At 40.8% G+C, this 13620-nt stretch overlaps 1 protein-coding gene across 1 annotated transcript; it reads left to right on the top strand.

The window, feature by feature from the left end:
- Window positions 1-4258: 4258 nt before the first annotated feature.
- On the top strand, window positions 4259-10716 carry nkain5 (sodium/potassium transporting ATPase interacting 5). The gene is made up of 6 exons (XM_062542027.1): window positions 4259-4319; window positions 6385-6522; window positions 7685-7765; window positions 9069-9266; window positions 10300-10360; window positions 10643-10716. The coding sequence occupies exons 1-6, from the start codon at window positions 4266-4268 to the stop codon at window positions 10714-10716; spliced, it is 606 nt and encodes a 201-aa protein (XP_062398011.1). The 5' UTR covers window positions 4259-4265.
- The last annotated feature ends 2904 nt before the right edge of the window (window positions 10717-13620 follow it).

The raw sequence follows: 13620 nt of genomic DNA, 5'->3' as shown, positions 1-13620 counted from the left end.
TGATTGATAGGCTAGGCCTAATTTCATTTTGTGTATTTAAGACCTCTCTCTCTCACACACACACACACACACACACACACACACACACACACACACACACACACACACACACACACACACACACACACACACATGGATGTTGACAGACCTTCTAATTGATTAGGTAAATGTGCTTGCACAGAAGGCTGTACTGGGGGAGGGAAAAGCATTTTAGTCTCAACAGTGTGGTGACAGTGATGACCCTTTTGCATATGTGCGAGTGTGTATTTGCACAAGTCTGTGACTGTGTGTGACCACTATGTCAGTGTATGGAAGGCATGCATTTGTATGTTTGTGTATGCCTGGATGAGTGTGTGTGTGTGTGTGTGTGTGTGTGTGTGTGTGTATCATATCCATGTGTCTTTGTGTGTTAGCCAGCGTATTGGAATTGGAACTTGTGATTTTTATATTCAAGTGGTTTATGTCCTAAAATTTCTGTAATGTGTTCTTCCACATATGAGAGATGACTGTTGTCATTTCATTCCATTCCTTTACTGTCCCTGCCTATATCTAATTCGAGTTTGATTCAGTACGTCCATCCACGTAAACAGGGATGACCAACACTATATCTCCCTTCAGCCTGAGAGGATACGTAAACCTTCTCTAAACCTCTATCTCTTTGTCTAGATAAATCAGGTGGATCTGTGCTGTCTCCTTAAAGTTTGATGTGCATCTTTGTAAATAAAAGTCCTCAGGAAACTATTCCTGATTTTTACTACCATTGGTCTGACTGGGTCTCCATTCATCTGTGGTATCAAAAATACCATCAAGTGTGTGACCGTATGTCTGTCTATCTATCTGTGAGTGTGTGTTGGTGTGTGACTGTGTGTAAGGGTTGGGTAGGGAGGGAGCATGAGTGTGTGCGCATGTCGTGTGAATGTGTGTTTGTGTGACTGTTGGTGTGTGTGAGGTGAGGACCCTCCAGAAGGCCAGGGAGAGTCAGACACACACTCAGCGCTCAGGGGCTTCTCTCTGACAGCACCCATCTGGAGCAGTTATGTAGAGCATGCCCTTACAGGAGCAAACACACACACACACACACACACACACACACACACACACACACACACACACACACATACATATGACTGCAGACACATGGATACACATACATGTAGGCAGATAGAGTCATCACTGTCCACACACACACACACACACACACACACACATTTAGATTCAGACACTCAGATCAGATGTAAGCATGTGCAACACATACACACGGACATACAGAGAAATTCACCTACAGAGAGGCGCACATGCGTACACACACACACATACAGAGAGACAGAGAGATAGGTACCGTATTCATATTATTTTAGAATTCAATTTGTGTGACTTTACATCTATGGGTAATGATTGTAAGAATATACCTTATAAGCATATACTTAATATGACCCAATATTACACTCCATTGCATTATCAAAAAAGGTTTTAAAAGGTTATTAATCCAAGCAGTTGAATAGGTTACATTTTTATTCTTGATTGAAGTTTCATTTATTCCGTCACTCTCAATTCTCTGAGATGAGGCCATGTTTGTTTTTATGTTCCCATGCCATTAAAGCTCCACTACCATCAGCTATTATGAATGGATAAGATTGCAGCTCTTTAAACTCAAGGAAGGCAGACTCATTCAATTCCAGATTCATTATATTCCACACCCACCACAAACAACCCATGCAAAGTGACAGGAAGCGGATCATCATGAATATTTGAACATTTCTGCCAAGGAAGTTCCAAAAAGACCTTCAGCAGTTTCTCAAAGTCACAAAGAGACTCACGTTCCTGGGGCTTCACAATGCCCAAACAGCTGTCACACTCTATCACATGCCAGATCGCTCTCACAAAAGCCTTAGGAACAGCAGTGCAGAGGCAATATATGGTGACATTTTTCACATAAACTCTATTTCACATGTCTCCCTCTACAACTTACATCAATTGAAGAAGACCTCTACATAAAAGTTCACTTCCAGAGATGATCTTGTTCTCATCTGTAACTTTTCCCAAGTGCTCTCAGTCCCAAGTGCACTCACAGATTCATACTCATACATATCATTTTTAAACAAAAAACGACACACACACACGCACACTTCCAGACGGAAAAAAAGGGGGAAATTCCACAATGATTAACATCAGAATTGAAAAAGAAGAAGGGTGGAAGAAGGTGTGAATTGAGAGCAGCTGCTATGGTTTTGTGATGAGATGAGATGAAAAATGTCATGTCCTCCTCGCCTGCTCTTGAAATGTGTAAAACATTCATCACAGCTCCCCCAAACACAGAGGTCAGCCATGGAAAACCCATCCACTTCGGGAATATGAGAAAATCCACTGATGTGGCCATGGTATCTGTGGGTCACTACCCTAGAGACACTTCACCCTTGGCATGAAGGTGGCAAATGTCCTCTCCCTCGATAACTAATATGACTCAACTTCAGATGACCCATCAAGACCCACCCTAATGTGGCATGCCAGTCTATTTGTCGCTCGGCTATAGCTCTGCATGCATTTGGCACTCATTCTTTTTTAACCCCACCATTTGTTATTTGTAAAGATAATAGAACAAAGGCATGCATAAGATATATCTACACAGAAGTACATTCATCACATTACAGAGAATTATTAGCCTACACAAAGCCTAGGGCATAGCTGGCTTAATAAATATGGAAGGATATGTTAATATCAAACTAGCATAATGTGTTGAATTTAAATGTAGTTAGTAGAAGTAGATGTGTGTATAGTGCTCATGCTGGAGAAGTGGCACCTACATCACACAAAAAGTCATTGTTCAGCTATACTCTGTTAATCTCATTTGTCTGATATTGGATTTAGGAAAGGATTAATGAAGTTGAGCCTGATAATAATTGTGTCCCATGTAATACCTAGTTTGTGGTTTGTTGTCCCATGTAATAGGCCTACCAAGTTTGTCTATTTAGTTTGCTTGGTTTTCTGAGTACTTTCATCCTCAACACTTGATGACATTGACATGGGTTTTCATTTATAAGTGGGTTGTAGAGAATATAGTAGAAATTTGAATATTTGAAATTTCAGTCAGAAATGTCTGTCAATCCATGTTGTTACTCCCCAACAGTTTCTGTTTGAAGCTATGACTTTCATTGTCTTGCATTTCACTTATGTTTAATTTGTGATAGGTATAGCAGTAGAGGGATGGATTTCTTTTGGCTAAAAGGAGTGTTAGTCTGTTCCAACAAAAAAACATCATTTAAAGCCACAAACTAACTGCATGGTTCAGCAGTATACTGTAGGCTACATGTTTTCCCAAGGAAAGAAAGAAGAGCAACACACACGGTCTTAATTGTTTGTAAGTGTACACACATACTGTAGTGTTATGCCTTGTTTTCAGACCTTGTTTATGCCTTGTTTTTGTGCACAGGCCTACAGAAACGCTTGATTATACCTCTCAAAACCAGTGCAACTGCTGGGTAACACTGGTGTGTATACTGAGAAGAATGAATGGATGAAGGGGGATTCAGATGTAGGCTATTGCCAATTGCTAGTCTACATCATACAGTAATTAAAAGAACTATATTGTGATTGTAATAATAAAAAAAAGAACAATTAAAAAAAAGGTGGGCTATATACTATGTACTCTGAACAGATTGCTCTCTCTCCTCTGTCTGTCTTTCTTTTTTGTAGGCTACACTAATTTTCTTGAACACTTTCTAACAATGAAGCATAAGACATGCCATCAAGCAGGGAGTGGAGTTGTCCGAGCTTATGTTCAAAAGGCAGTGTAAAACTTTGTTCTTCTATTCGAGGAAGTAATGCTACTTAGGCTACAGACTTTTGACTTTGCCAGATTTTATCAGTGAGGAATGATAAAGACATCTAAGGTTATGGTGTGGACCCATATGTGTGCGGTCATCCTTGACAGCCCCTCCTGCTGTTGTCAGTCGCTGGCACAACGGGGTGTGTACGGCCCAGCTCCTCCCCTTCTGCACCTCAAGACGGCTAACATTAGCCTACTTCACTAGTCATTGCATCTGCCCGCCACGCTAGCCCACCCCTTCCCCTCGCTGACATCGTGTTGTGGGGTGTTGTGTTGTGTTGTGTTGTTGTGTAGTCTACGTTCGGTGAACCATAGCTGTTCGCAAATACTCAGGAAAATACAGCTTAATTGTGATTGAGCATGATCAACTAATTTGATTATTTCTGGGGAAAAAAGGTGCATTTCACATTTCATTTCTCGCCGAGCGCTTTTTGAAGAGAGAATGGGTTGCTGTTCCGGACGATGCATGCTCATATTCCTTTGCACTCTGCAACTGGTAAGTCTATTCTCAAGATTTGTCTCAAACATAGGTCTACATAAAGGGCTGATATTAAGTTAATTGACCACTACTTATAACACTATTTTTCTTTAAGATGCTAAAAGAGGTCTATAGCCAATCATATGAAGTCTTTATAATCTCAAATAACACTGTAGGCTTGTTATGATCAACTAGGCTGGTGTTATCCGAAAGATTGGTGATAAACAAATTCAACGAAATGTGGTAATGCAAACTCATAGTTTCTAAAGAGACATGATAACATAACTTTGTTCTTTATTTTTGTACTTTAAATTCTAAACTAATATGATTTCAACTGGTTGTTGCATACACATTTAGTTTGTTTTCTCCCATGTTATTAGTTGAATAACTGAGTTTGAGTTATAAATACTTGAACAAGTATGCATTCATTCACAAGAGTAGAAAAGTAGGTGTATAGTGAGGATAGTGTAGGCTACACTTTTGACATAATCCGGAATCGTCCTGCCAAATAAGTCAAATCGTCCCGCTCAATAATTCCAGTGGAAACTATAAGGATATGCCATTTTCCATATGATTGTTAAATTACTAACTTAATCTCATGCATCCAGTCAATTTCTCTCTCTCTTGTCAATTTCTCTTTCTCCTCTTGTCAGCATACATGTAGTTGCTGTTATTAACAGACATATTAACTACATATTAAAGTACTCAGGGAACAATGTGGGTTGCTGCAACAGTTTACAAATAATTATTATGATGGACCCAGGCGTATTACACAGGTTGACATTTTCTCTACTAAAAGATTATACAAACAAGTGTACACGCCATGTGTCCCAGCATGCACCAGTGTGTCAATGTCAATTTCATAGATCATTTTTGCTCTGATCTGTATTCCTCTGTGAACCCAGGGAGAATCTGTGGAACAAGATTCCTCTTAAAATGAACCAAAACTCATCTTGATTGTGCTGCATACAGAATTTGGTTGAGCCGTTTCTAATTGCTGACTTTGTTTTTAGTGAATGGAAGAGGAGAGCAGTCATGGCAATGTTGAAAATGTTTCAATGAGAGATTTTGCATTTTTCACTGATGATTTTGTTTCTGATATGAATCAGTGTCTTTCACTCAAAGCTACCATGGCCATGGTCACAGCCATCTTGCCATCCATAAGTTCAGAGCCCATAATAGGAAACTGACAAAATGACGCCTGAAGATGTTAAATGATAATGGAATATAGGATCCGGTATTGAGTCAACTCTTCACCTTGACTCCTGACACCATTAGCCAAGAGCACAGCACAGCACTGCCTCTCCAATCACCACCCTACATCAAGGAATGCAGAGCCAAACCGGAGTGAATGTGGATATGCCTCAGCATTTGGAGCGTGAGAGAAAAGGCCCTGCCTGTGAATTTTTGATCAGAGGCAAAGCTTCTGACTGTGTGATGCAAAGCAGCCATAGTGTTATGGAGAGAGGATGGGAGGGAAGTGGGGTATGGAGTGGGGGAAGGGGGTGCCTTTATTCGAGGGGGAAGGGTGGTAACCAGGCAGCGGCCGGGAGACTGATTTTATCACCATGCTGCATAGTGCATCATGAAAGGCAGGCTGAAGGAGGTGTCCCCCCCCCACCCCACCATCCAGCCCTCCCACCCACCCATTCCCACACCCTGTCCCGCCCCCTCTGACTGATTGAGCAGAGACGACCTCACAGGAGAACGCTCATCTCCCCGGTCAGGGCGCTCTCTGACATGCATTGTTCCCCCTTGGGTCCGTTACCTTGGCAACCCGGAGTGAGAACCTTGTATGTGAAAAAAAAAAATAAGAGGCAGAGGTTTTGTTGCCTCTCTCAGGAGGTGGAGTCTCTGTTATCTTTGTCCTCAGGTCAAAGGTGCCGGGGTCTGTCATAGCATGTTGATAGTTTTCGGCCACTGGGGCATTGTCGGCCATAGGAATGTGGTTTGAGCAAATGAATAGTGGTAAATTCATGAGCACGGCACAGTTTGTCGCTAACATGTTCCACCTCCTCTCTCTCTCCCTCCCTCCCTCCCTCTCTCTCTCATTTGATCTCTCTCTCCCCTCTTTCATCTCCAGTTAACAGCACTGGAGAGACAGGTGTTTGATTTCCTGGGTTACCAATGGGCTCCAATCCTGGTGAATTTCTTGCACATTGTTGTGGTCATCCTGGGCTTGTTCGGTACCATTCAGTACAGGCCTCGCTATGTTGTGCTCGTGAGTACCATCTCATCATTCATTTGAACTTATTAATAATATATGCATTGAGCTGCCAGACTATGGTGCAGCTAGAAAAACAATTTTAACAGATGTGTTGTAGATCCTCTCTATATACGTATAATACTTTGGGCACCAATGTTTGAATGGTTTTCAAAAGAATAATATGATTGACTAGCTAGGGACAGTACAACAATAGTTCCTTCAGTGTTTGGTGAAGATGTATGCAGTTACTCAAAGAAGAAAATGTTGTTCCGTGAGCACAACACAATGCCGTAAAAAGGATTCAGGCTGTGATTCGCTGTTCTTATGTCTAATTTATGAAGCAGGGTGCATATAGGGGACAGGGCTTTTCTTCAGAGCGTAGAAGAATTCAGTAGTGGCAGTTACCATGAGAAATTATTCCATTTTTATATTGCCTGAATCCATTCCTTCAAAAATAGTAGTGAATTGCAACAAGCATGTTGCTTTGTTTTCATTTACTAGCAATACACTACACACAGTAGGGTTAAGCAACCTTCAAATGATTTTGGAAAACAATGTGTGGTTTTCAGAAAATATACCTGAATGAGGATGTGTTAATTTACATACTTGAAACCCGTGGACATTTTTTTGTCATTTTAAGAAGGGTCTGTTAAAGCAACACTAAAGAGTTTTTCGTACCGTAAAAAAATGTTTACAAAATCATTTCAGCAGTTCATCAACTCGTAACAGGGTGAACGGCACTTCTGCTTTCACTTCGCGGCCCTCTATCTGCGATAACCGCACTATGTAACTTTACGAGATGGGGTAGTGTATCTGTAGTTCGATGAAATGAGACATCAGAAACTACAAATTTGACTTGCTTCGATGTCGCAATACATCATACTTTCATAAAATCATGCAACATATTCAACCTTGTCTGTTATTTGCTGGATAAACAGATAGCGAGTGTGCGACAGAGGAAAAGTGCTTTAGTGTTGCTTTAAGTGGACTGACCTCATGCATCCTTATAATGGGTTAGCTTTTATATTATTTTTTTCTGAGAGGAAATCTTTTACAGAAAGAACCTTAGATTCTATTGGAATTACCTCAGAGTCACACAACATCTAACAACCTTGACTTATTCTTCCTATGCTCCTTGTGAATTATGCGAACAAATTCTGTTGTTTTCATCCCCCAGTACCTAACTTGGACTGTGCTTTGGGTGGGCTGGAACATATTTGTGTGTTGCCTCTACCTTGACCTTGGCGGCCTTTCCAAGGTAAGAAAGTGCATCCGTATTACCTTCTAGAATTTACAACATATTGTCCATCAATTTGAACAACAACAATGTTGATTCATTACTAAAAAACAAATCAACCTTTTGCTAATTTTTCTCATTTGCCTGCTTTCTTTACTTATCATCATGGCTACTTTTCTTTACCCTTCCTTCCCCTGCTTCAGCCTGTCCGCCTCTCTCTCTCCCTCTCTCCCTCTCATTCTCTCCTCTCCCTCTGTCATCTGACCCCCCCCCCCCACCTCCCACCCCCATGCACCTGTTTCCTAGCCATACCCAACAGCTTAAAAGCCCCACCCACCAAATAGTGGGGTAACAGCTGGTAGCATGCATCATCTGTTGACCTGATGGGTTTTATGAATGAGCTTCGCCTGACCTAGATATGGCCTCAGTGCTCCGTGTAGAAGTAGAGAGTGAGCAGGATAGATAAACCAATAACAGTTAATGACTACATCAACGACATTATTATAGAAAAATAGCAAGGGGCTAGTCAGTGAAGAAGGCACTGCAAATATGTCAAGGCTATAGGAGAAAATATTAAGAGAGGCCATAGTTAACGGAACTGTTTATGTGACCTGCTGTTTTGTCACGATCATCTTACTGAAATACACTTGACTGACACCTCTGAAATTAATTAGTAGCCACATTTTACCCAAGACTGTAAAGAGGGTAGCTGTCAAGAAACCAAATTTAACTTGAAAAACTGAAAATCCGTAAAAGTTTAGGCTATTTATTTCCCAGGTCTTGGCCTTCGACTCCTAACTCTAAAACCATAGTCATAAGACTCGTATGTTATAGTTGAAAAAGAAAAAAAAAAAGCTTGTATGTTATAGTTGAGGGGAGTGATAGTAACCGAATTAAGCTCCATACAGGTGGGCAGTTTTACTCTCCACTCCCACATGTTAAAACAAACCACAATCCAGTTACCAATCAGATATTTAACTGCATGGTGGAGATAAGGCACAAGCATCAGCATTGGTACCTCAAGTGTCCACAGCGACCCAGGTGCAAGTCTGACCCACGGCCATTTCCTCGTCCCATCTCTTTTCTCTCACTTTCACTTGCTTCCTTGCTACTCGCTTCTTTGATACTCGTCATTGTCCTATCCAATAAAGTGACCCAAAAATACTACTTAATTATTTTGATTAATGACTATAAATGATATTTAACGTCATGGTTTGTTTACTTCTGCAGTATTTTTGCACCGTGAGTTTGAGATGAGTGATGACCACGACAATCACCCCTTCCCTCCACTCACTATTCACTATTACTTACCGTGTCATTTCAGGACAGTAACTACCTCTCTCTGGGAGTGTCCTCTCATTCCTCCTGGTGGAAGGAGAATGCCCCGGGATGTGATGACAGAGACCTTCCCGCCACTAGGTGGCAGAGTCTGGAGAGCCCGGCACTAATCTCATCTCTGGGTTGCATGCTGGAGTATCAGTACATAGAGGTGCTGCACAGTGCCCTGCAGCTTTTCATCTCTGTAAGTACATGGGGGCAAAGGGGAATTTAAGCACATAATGGCATACAGACATGGAGATGTTGTACTGTATACACTAGCTATATTAGCTAGCTCCCCACATCTGAGGTGAGGCAGAAGGTATAGAGATACATACCATGGGCAGATTTCTTTTAATGATGGCTGGAGAAGGTCTTTAAAGGTGCAGTTTGCAATCATATGCAATTTCGAGCCGATCATTTTTTTTTTTTGTCACATTCATCTCATCACAATCCACTAGCTGCACATCCTGTGAGTACACTGTAAAAAGTCTCTAGGCAGCCTGGGCTCCAGAAACAGGAAACAAACCAACAACATACAAAATGTGGGGGCAGCCTGCCCCAATCAAAAACTAAACTCTGTTTGGATTTTCTTTTGGAATCCTGAAGGGAGGGATGAGCTACATCTGTGGTGTGTTTTGTTTGGCCCTTGGTTAAAATATAGTGTATGTTGTTTTGGACAAAAGTGTATGCTAAGAAATGTAAACACGACATCAAGCACGATCGCTGACTGCGCCTTTAAAGATCTCACTTTGGCACTGTGCCAAAATACAGGTGTGAACTGAACTGTTGAAGGTTACAAAAACATAATTATATTTGAAGGCTTCAGAAATATCTGATAATTTCAGAACATCCAGTATGCTAATTTAGAGAGATTAAGGCCTGCACCCAAATACTCACACATTACGCTTCAATGTAAATCCTAATACATGATGAGATAGATACATACACATACAGTACACACACAGACACATGCCTTTAAGTAGGGCAGTTTGTATCCCAAAAGCACTCCAAATACATGCACAGCATAGGAGCGGTATGTACAATGCATTTGTATTCCAAGCACACAGTGCATAGACATGGTTTAGGTGTGTATTCATGTCAACATGTGCTCTATTTGAAAGCGAATACACCTGTATGTCTTGTATATACGAGACTCAGAGAGCAGTTTCCATGGTGATGCTACATTACTTTTGGTCTACTGGTGTGTGTGTGTGTGTGTCTGTGTCTGTGTGCAGCTTCTGGGATTTGTATACGCCTGCTACGTGATCAGTGTCTTCAATGAGGAGGAGGACACCTGTAAGTGACCTTGTCTTCATTTGCTCGCTCCCTCTCCCACATCTCCCTGTCCTTGAATTCGTATTTCTGTTCTGTCTGTCTGTCCGTTTCTATCTGTTTCCCCCAAACACAGTCACTTCACATGCTTGCCTCTGTCTCCCTTCTTTGTAAAACACTTTGATACATAATACATGAGGCTGAAGATTTATCATTTCACTTCCTTAACATCGCCCTTATGTCAGCCATGTTGCCTTTTTGTCTCATCGGTTTTGTATTTCCCCTGCATTTGCTTTTGGCTTTCAGTTGATTTCATTGGTGGATTTGATCAGTTCCCTGTCTTGCATGGCAATGAGAAAGCATCCCATCTCTTTCTTTAATACTCACTTACAGTGTAAGTACTGTACTCCGACTGTCCCTGCACACACAACTTGGTCTTGCATTTAAATCGAATTGTCTTTTGATATTCCACGTTTATTTTTTTCTATCTTTCTTTTAGATCTCTACAAATGAGGCATCAGTCAGCCTTTCAAGAACAACACCGACAGGACAGACTGATTAAAAGGGATTACAGTGAAAAAAGACACATTGCTCAGCATATAAGTGACTTTAAGGCAGACGAGACAACATATGGAGATCACTCGCTCCTTTCTTCACACACATTCACCCGGTACATAAAATAGAGATGTTGATGCCAGCATTCTTGGCAGGGTAATACTTTTGCATCGGACTGCGAGTTCAAATTCATCCAGCACTCAAGGGTTTTCAATTGCCCAAAATTGAGCCACAAAATGCATGCAGATGCAATAAAAAAAAATGCCCCGAAGGCAGACTTTAAAGTTTTTTGCTGCATGTTCTGAGTTATCTCTGATGGTGGCAGTGGCAGAATACAAGGAAGGATGCCCCTCTCAGCTCCTGATCTACTATGGCATTTTCACATTAAGCCATTTTACAGCTCCGCTCCCAAATCTGGCTCCCGAGGCTTAGCCTCTTGGCCTCTCAATGGGAGCGTGAGTCATACACTGAAAGATGACAAAGAGCCATAGCTAGAGCCTCTGGTCCCAGGTCACTTGGATGAGAACTCAGCCAGACGCCTCTGTCAAGGTGGGATTCCCAATGTTAGACTCAGTAAGTAGGCCAGCTACTTAAACGGCATGTATCTTTTGATAATTAATGAACACACAACATTTTGGTACGAGTGTGTCGTGTCTGTGTTTCTGTACGTATGCGTGTGTGTGTGTGTGTGTGTGTGTGTGTGCACGCACGCGCGTGTGCGTGTGTCTGTCGTCTATAATAGTGACTTTTGTGTGGGTGACACATTAGAACACACAGTATATGTTGTAAATAGCACCATGTGAATGATCACTTGTGAAAGTGGCGTATGGTATAGTGAACCCTATGGTGTGTTCAACACTGCCACCTAGTGACAGCTTGTGAAAATATTTTGTATGATAGTGCTGTGCCAAAAGGCAAATTACCACATTTTACATTTCCCAAACAAACATACTGGTTCCAAAGAAAAGATCAGTTACTGTGTTTAGTCTTTACCTGGAAGTCAGGGCTTATGAAATAAAAGAATTAAATAATCTACCGGTATTCTATATGATGGAATAACATTATGTGTGTGTCTTGTAAGGATAGAGGTAAAGTAAATGGATTTCTCCAGTCTATGATCCAGTCACACTCGTCTTATCACCATCTGAAGAATAGAATAATGGAGTTCTTTCACATACAATTTCAACATCCTATATGGCAAGAGAGGGTTATTAATGTCCTTGAAATATGTGTACTGATTGTATGTAATCCACACTGTTCTTGTAATATGTTTGATGATGAAAACGTACTGTGATATTCATGTTTTGTGTTTTAAAGGAAAATGCAAATAAACCAAATGTTGATGTCACAAGTGCCCCCTTTTAATATGGCCATGGGGACACCACATTCAAAATAATCAAACACTTGACATGGTAACCTTCATGGTAATGTGATGTATTATTATCAATTATCACATGACACTGCTGCCATTGCAAAGCTACCGGCAGCATTAAAAAAACTGTACAATACAACTGTCAATGCACATGAGGTTGTCAACGTATTAGCACAACACTCTCTCTGGGCTAGGGTAAGCTACCATATTTTTTTTATGAAGCCGTATCTACAGTCCTCATATACAGCATGCTAAAATCTTCTGGTCGAACACTGAAAAATGCTCCTCTTTGCAACTTATGCCCTAACCGCATTATTAAAACAGCTCACCAATGGAGTAATCTGTCAACGCTGTGAAGTGAAGCGAATTTAAGAAGGTGAGCAAGTCTTAAGCTTGTAAAAACCCCTGCACAACTTCAATCTGAATATATTTGTGACTGTGAAATTCGACTGCCTGAAGTGACTGTGCTTATAAAAAATCCAAGCCTTGTATAATCCAAGGACAAAAAGGTATTTAATGTTGGTAGCAATGTGGTGTCATCATTTTGAACATAATGGTAAAATCTGTTCTGCTGAAATGTATCACCTCTTCAACTTAATGCAGATATGGATAATATTAATGAGATCAGAACAGAACACACAATATCCTACAAGTCAAATAATATTACCATCACAGTGGTTAAGTGAGCATTGACCAAAACCTAAAATAGAACATTGTCCTTGAATGTTGATTGTTCATTAGTCTGAAAGTCACGTCACATCACCTGACCTGACTTACTTGTTTAGGGAATGGTGATAGATTTGGAGATGCACACGTCTAGACCTAAACCCATCAACACAGAGAGAGAGAGAGAGAGAGAGATGTAGCCAATAAACGAAAAGACAGCAAGGATGTCAGTAATTAAAAATGTATATTTTATGTGGGTTAGACATCTCCAATATTTTTCCGACCATCACTCAAGATCTTAACCATGCTCCTGTCACAGCCTATTTTCAAGAACAACTTAGCCCTTCATAAAGTATGTTAGCTTATGGGTAAAGAGAACATTTATTTTTTATGTTTTTATAACTATACATACATATATGGATATAATAATCAATAGTCAGTTATGTTATCTGTAGGCCTATCTGTGCAAACTTTTTAGGCCTCTCTGGTGATTATGAGCTCCAGGACTAGCACAACTCTGTTTCACTCAAGCTACTACAATTGCATAGGCCTGAATGATAATGCAAACACACGCAACCTTGTGTTTAAAAGTATGGCTCAATCAACATAGTGAGAGTCCACAATGTGTGCTCACAATTTCTGTAACTTTGATCTTACACTAAGCATGGTCAACCACCGGTACTGCTGACGT

The sequence above is a fragment of the Sardina pilchardus genome, chromosome 7 (assembly GCF_963854185.1).
Source record: "Sardina pilchardus chromosome 7, fSarPil1.1, whole genome shotgun sequence".
NCBI lineage: Eukaryota > Metazoa > Chordata > Actinopteri > Clupeiformes > Clupeidae > Sardina > Sardina pilchardus.
Note: the sequence above shows the minus strand (reverse complement) of the source record. Positions and strands in the feature narration are given on the sequence as shown.